Here is a 7,301-nt window from a genome sequence, read left to right as displayed (position 1 = left end):
TTAAATTCATATAGTAGGAATCTTAACATAGAAGTTTAGATTCAATCCACTTATATGATCCAACTTGGGGTTGTTGATTTGATTAACAAAGCAAAAGTAGAGTCGATAGAGGTATAAATCTATCTCTTGGCATTAGCTGAGTTGCTTGTAGATAACCATTGATCACACATTTGATAAAATTTTTTCTAGAATAAGTTAAATAGTTTTTTCTCATAGGAGAATCCGAAAATGCTAGTTGACCCGAGGATGAATCCTGATATAATTTTTTTTATTTAGTGATTAAGGAAATATTTTTTAAAGATGTTGTGATTTTTTTTTAAAAAAAAAAAAGAGTTTAAGGGTACAAAAAAATGAATAAAAAAATTAAAAAAGAAAAGGCCAAATGGCCTTATCGGGTAAAATTTGTCGGGCTAGCACGACTCATATAAAAGAGATACCACAAAAATAAGTTTCATAAATTGACATGATTTCATATAATACATTAGATTTATTTTACGATGAATACAATTTTTTTAATTTAACGTATCACATCAAGTGACATTAATTTATGTGTTTATTTTTATAAAATTTATTTGTGACATACGTATATACAATATATATATTTCTTGGGAGAGCTGACAATTTGATGCAGACAGTTCTAGCTATCGGTCTTTCTTTATTTCTTTGAGGATGTGGACATTCCACTTGACAAACGTTAATTAACACAGTCAACCGATTTGCTAATTAAATGACCAAGTCTCCATAATTTTGTGAAAACACTGAAATAGTTTTTTTTTAAGATTAAATTTATTTTCTGGCTGATTAATTAACAGACTTGTAACGATCGATATTGACTTTGAAAAAAAATACTTGGTCAAAAAATTTAAAAGATGTAAGCAATTATGACGCACTACACCATTGATTATGTGTTATATTGAAAATTTTTAAAATTCAGACTTTTTAAACATTTCATGAAAATCAGCTCCTGCAATATCAATGGTACTGATCATGCATGTGGGGGTTCATATCATGGATATGCGTTAAATTCAATCTATCGTATGTTACAGGACCATATATAGATTGATCTAAATTCACACATCATGATCATGTGTACCTGATACACGTGAGGTTCAGATCAGGTTCAATTTATAGTGAATCCTTTTGGAGTATCACTCAAATGTATCTTAATTACTTGTGATCTTTAGATCGTGACAAACGAAATCAAAATCAACCATTCTATATATGGATAATCAGAAACATAGTATATATCACGTACAATATTGATGTTGAATGCATGTGGATGTGGGCTGCCAGAGAGGAATATGTATGTTTGTCTGTATTGATCATGCATTCAAGAGCTTGACAAAGTCCATAGTCCATCCATGTTGATTTTTAATTAGTACTTATTCTCGAGGATTTCTCGCTCATAATTATATGAAGTCAATGAGCTTGCGTACGTCGATTCGAGCCTGGTGTTGATGATCTGTTGCTTTTATCAAGTATTTAAACCAAAGTACCGTCTAATTATTTTACCATGATAAAGTACTTAAACCAAGTCATGATCATGAATATTTTATAGTAGTTTATCAAGACTGAATTAGTTTATCAGTATTTATCTGGGGAATTTATTTCTGTTAAGATATTGAATTCGATCTGCAGGTTGTTTTTTATTATTAGGATTCAAAATGATGATTAATGGGCAGTACATGACAAGTCGATGGAATGTGACTCTGCTATATTAGTGCACTGGTTGACCACACACGCATGTAACGTGTGATATTTGTGGGACTACTGGGAGCAGTTACTTGAAGGTCTCGACGGAATGAGTTTCACTATTTCTCATATTTTCCATAAAGGCAACCAAGTTGCTGATTCACTTGCTCGGGATGGTAGGGCAGGTACCAATAAAATATATGGAGAGGATGATAGATTACCGCAGGCTACACGAGGAATGGATAAACTTGATAATTAAAAATATGCCTCCCTTCTTTATGGTTTTAAAGTGCATGTACGTTTTGTTTGTGTGGTTTGTTTAGGTTTGTTTTTTTCCTCTGGTTTCGTACGTTTTACTTTGGGTGGTTTGTGAGATTGGTCTGAGTTTTTCTCTTTGGTGTTTTTTTAGATACATGGGTTTCGTTTTTATTGTTTTATGTGTAAATTCTATGTATCATGTCTCTTATCACGGTATTCTTCCACCACAAGTGATGATATTTTAATAAAATTGAAATGGGGTCATTATTAGACATGTGACCTGTCTCTTTGTTAATTAAAAAAAAAAAGTTAATAATATTAGTAAGTATATATATACATATGCACATATACAGACATACATTCACTGTACAAACACGCAAATACGCATCTGCTGTCCCTTTTTATCAACAGCAAGACAATAACACTTACAAGCTAGCTGTAAATTAAGTCAGTCAATTAACCACTACTAGTAGAGGCAGAAATGTTCAACCAAATTGTAACATGACTCTAATATAATGTGAAATTATTATTTATCTTAAAAGTTTAAACTGATGAAAATTAATATATTTTATTATTAATTTTATATCTTAACATGATCAACGTCTGCTAAAGTTTGTATCATATTTTAAGGGCCAAAAATAGCTAGCTAGAAATAGATACTTTAAATGAGGAGTAATGATTAATCATGTACAACCCTTTATACAACCCTATTTTAAATTACTTTGATAGTTATTTTACAAAAATGTTTTCGTTTAGAACATGGTTGTATAAAGTATTGTAAAAAGAGTTATATGAGTATCAATTTTTTAATATTCTAAAACTCACTTCATTTTTTTATCTATTTCTGTTCGAGACTTCAAATTAAAATTTGGACAAAAACTTCAAAAAATCTCGATCTAAATAGTATAAATACATGTAAACCCATTTCCAACAACAGGGAATATATATATATATATATATATATAAGGATAGAAATCGGCCAAAGACGATTGACCAAGTCGTAGATATTATATTTATTGGTCAGGTATATCATGCCAAAATGGCGTTATAAATTGTGAGAAGATCACTCGTGCTGCTGAGCAGGAAGAGATAGATCATGGGGATGTTTGAAGATTTCCGGTTCTCATTGCTTGGTGGTTTTGCTCTTTCCTTACTTTTGGTTCTTGCCCAGGATCAAACAGGTAAGTACGAGTATCTAATTAACATTCACATGATCACATTTAACTTCATGAATACCTTCAGTATACCATTCCCTAGCCTATATTTTAATGCATCTCTCTCTCTCTCTCTCTCTCTCTCTCTCTGTGTGTCGTATCTTAGGCTTCATAAGCTTAGCTTGCGGACTGCCGGAGAATTCGAGCTATAGTGACCCGACGACCGATATATACTACATTTCGGATGCCAGCTTTGTAAGCACCGGCGCAATTATGAGTGTATCGCCTGAATTCAGAACAAATGAAGTTCGTCAACAGCTATGGAACGTCAGAAGCTTTCCTGATGGAGACAGAAACTGCTACTACATTAGACATACAGCAGGCGTGAGGTACTTGATCCGAGGGACTTTCATGTACGGGAACTACGATGCCAAAGGTGAATTACCTGTGTTCGATCTGCATATTGGACCTAATAAGTGCGATTCCTTGAAATTTGAGAGTGCGTCCGCTGTTATCTACAAGGAGATCATACATGTCCCATCATCGAGTTACATCCATGTTTGCCTCCTCAACACGGACTCTGGAACGCCGTTCATCTCCGCATTAGAACTAAGGCCTTTGAGAAATAACACTTATGTGTCTGAATCGGGTAATTCGTTGGCACTCGTTGCACGGGCAGATACCGGTGCAACTGGAAGCCAAATATTCAGGTGAGTCGAGTTCGTCTTCGTTTATTGTTAATAATATAATACGAATAATTAAATTTATTTATTTTCTTTAATTTAAATTTTTGAACAATAAATAATTTCTTATATATATATATATATATATCATATTAAAGCAGAAGTCTTAAATTTAAATTCTGCTAGATTCTAATTCATTTAATTACATATTCTACGTGATAATTTGACATTTATGATTTTATAAGATTTGCTACGTCATACGGAGAATAATTAACTAACACGTACATGCAAAATTAAAAATAGTAATTATGATCTTTTTCCACAGGTACAAGGACGACAAATTTGATCGGATTTGGTCTACCGAGAGCTTCAGTGTGTGGACATCGTTAAGCACGCCGCTCATTGTCAATGCCGGTCAGAATCCTTACGAACCGCCATCGGTTGTCATGAGCACTGCTGCGACGACAAAAGATGCAAATACTTCGTTGAATTTCTACTGGGACGTCCCTCCTAACGACAACTCTGGATATTATATCTACATGCACTTTGCTGAGGTTGAAGAACTCAAAGCCAACCAATACAGAGCATTCAACGTCAACTTAAATGGAAACTTTTGGTACGGACCTGTTGTTCCCGATTATCTATACGATTTTACTGTGTACAGCCAATCCGCCCTGACAGGAGGAAGATTTAATTTCTCACTCACAAGAACTGAAAACTCTACTCTCCCACCAATCATCAACGCCGTTGAGATTTATAAAGTTATACAACTCCTACAAACTGAGACAGGCCAGGAAGATGGTGCGTACGTTCCTCGCCATGTCGTAAATATAAATTTATTTTTAATGACTAGTGCACAAATTATTTTCTACTGATTTATTTATTCATATTTTTTTAATGCATGTTGACTTTAGTTGATGCAATTATCAACACCAAGTTAATATATGGAGTGACAAGAAACTGGCAAGGAGATCCGTGTTTTCCTCAAGCGTACATGTGGAATTAATGGTCTTGAGTGTAGCTCTGGATCAGGATACAATAATACCCCAAGAATCACATCCTTGTAAGAGTACTTAAGGATCGAAGTGTCTAAATTTGTGGGTTAATCCCGACCGTGTATTAATGCGACTAATATTTGATCTGGTCATGAATAAGCAGGAACTTGTCTTCGAATGGATCAACCGGGGGGATTGCCCCTTACATATCCAATCTCACGATGCTTTTTTTTTTTTTAAGAAGATGACGGTACCCCAATTTTATTAAAAGCCCTCACTTTTAGTGGAGGAAAACCGTGGTTACAACCTGACACCTGGGGGTTACAGATATACAATAAGACCAAACCCAGGCATCAAAAGCTAAAACACTCAAACAATAGATAACCAATACAGGACAGACCAAAATACTACCCGAAAAGAGCCAAGAAGAAGTACCTGCAGGAAGGAGCACAAAAAATCAAAGGATCAATCAAATAGAGCTAATTAAGACATACATGGTAGAACTACGTAGTTCGCAGATAAGGGAGACCAAGTCTATCCATGCGAAGAAGGCCTCGAAGCTTGTTGGGCAAGAGATCATGAGCATCAAACCATTCCGAGTTAGGACCCCTTGCTCCCTGCTTGGCAAGAAAATCAGCCACAAAATTGTCTTCTCGAAAAACATGTTTCATCATATACTCCATACAAGAAAGATAGCCCTGAATTTCATCCCAGAAATCTTCTAAGTACCAAATATTATAGTTTCCTTTAGTGATCCAGTTGACAAGAAGTTGAGAATCAGACTCACTCTCTATGCGACAAAATCCTAGGTGATGACAACGACGGATCCCTTCCAACAAACTTCTCATCTCCGCAAAATTATTGGAACCCTGGCCCAGAAACACAGAATAAGCCCCAAGTAATTTACCATCTTCATCACAAATAACTCCTCCAGCTCCAGTCGGGCCATGATTACCCAAACTATTTCCATCAATATTAAGCTTAACACAACCTTGTTGAGGGCAAAACCACCTCACCACATGAACCTTTTTAGGACTAGGAGGTAAAATATGAATATCCTAACGGTTTAAAATAGCCTCATCCTTCTTGGAAATCCTGGAAGATTTTAAAAACAAAGTCATAATCTTGCGGAGCCAAAGTTTAACAACATACCAAATTGAATCAACTGTGTCACTCTTGGCCTCAAATCTGGCTTTGCAACGCTGATCCCATAGCTTCCAAGAGATAATAAAAGGAATAATGCCAAAAATAGTTCCCAATTGGGAAGATTTACCAGCACGCCGGAACTAAAAATTGATTTGCTCTTTCCAAGTTTGAAAAGCGCTCATATGCACACCTAGATTGATGGCAGCTACACGCCAAATTTGTCTATCAATATCACCAGAGCAAAGAACATGATTAAGATCCTCTGTATGACCCTGAGAACAACAATTACATCTAGAAGCCAAAGGTATCCCTACTCTATTGATCTAATCATCAACACTTAAACAATTATAATACGCCTTCCACATCATAATAGAAATCTTCTTAGGAATATTCATGTGCCAAATCCAATGAGCCCAAGGGAGAGGGGGTGCATGAACCCTGATACAATCCCAAGCACTTTTAGTAGAAAACTTCTCAGCATCATCCTTCAACCAGATTAAGACATCCTCACCCTTTTTTCTTCTAGCCAAGAACTAATACGGTTCATTGGCTTTTTGTTGACCCACTAACTGATCCAAGAGAGAGTTATCCCACTCATTGTGAAGACGACAGTCTTTAATTTTCAAAAAAGGATTGTCAACCACCGGGTAAAGACTACAGAGGGGGTCTCCCTCGGTCCACTTATCATACCAGAAAGAAATGTTCCCATCTCTAACACTCCATTTAGAATGATTTAAAACCTCTTGAATATTACTAGCCACAGATTTCCAGAAACGAGACCCCTTGGAAGGCGCCACAAGAGATAGATGGGTGCCCCTAGCGTATTTACCTCTGAAGAAATCAGCCCATAAAGATTGGCCCTTAATGAGTCGCCAAGCCAACTTCCAGCGTAACGCCTTTTGAATATCTCCAAAATCCCTGATACCCAAACCCCTTTCTTCCGTAGGTTTACAAATTTGATTCCAAGAGATCCATTTTCTTTTACCTTTTCCATGAGATTCTCCCCAAAAGAAAGAACTCAAAAGCTTATTTAAAGCCTTAAGAATAGTCTTAGGAACCTGTAGCACAGCCATAAGGTGAGTGGCCATACTCAAAAGGACATGACGAAGAAGAATGGTTCGACCACCCACTGAGAGCAATTTCATTTTCCAACCTGCAATTTTATTTTGAATTTTTCCAAGGAGCTCACCAAAATCAGAGGCCTTTAGTTTGCCTACCACAATAGGAACACCCAGGTACTTAAAGGGAAAAAACCCTTCTGAGAACTCAGTTAACTGTAAGATAGAGCGTTTCCTCGATATCAAAATTTTTTTGGAGAAATAAATGGCACTCTTATCCTTGTTAAGAGCTTGGCCAGACAAATTTTCATAAAG

The 7,301-nt window shown here is 35.9% G+C and overlaps 1 protein-coding gene across 1 annotated transcript; it reads left to right on the top strand.

The window, feature by feature from the left end:
- The first annotated feature begins 3,046 nt into the window (after positions 1 to 3,046).
- On the top strand, positions 3,047 to 4,793 carry LOC122301902 (putative leucine-rich repeat receptor-like protein kinase At2g19210). The gene is made up of 4 exons (XM_043113258.1): positions 3,047 to 3,131; positions 3,286 to 3,814; positions 4,113 to 4,588; positions 4,702 to 4,793. Exons 1-4 carry the CDS (start codon positions 3,047 to 3,049, stop codon positions 4,791 to 4,793), a joined length of 1,182 nt encoding a protein of 393 aa, XP_042969192.1.
- Positions 4,794 to 7,301: the final 2,508 nt, after the last annotated feature.

This window comes from Carya illinoinensis, chromosome 2 (assembly GCF_018687715.1).
Source record: "Carya illinoinensis cultivar Pawnee chromosome 2, C.illinoinensisPawnee_v1, whole genome shotgun sequence".
Lineage (NCBI taxonomy): Eukaryota > Viridiplantae > Streptophyta > Magnoliopsida > Fagales > Juglandaceae > Carya > Carya illinoinensis.
The sequence above is the reverse complement of the archived record's forward strand: the minus strand, read 5'-3'. Positions and strand labels throughout refer to the sequence as shown.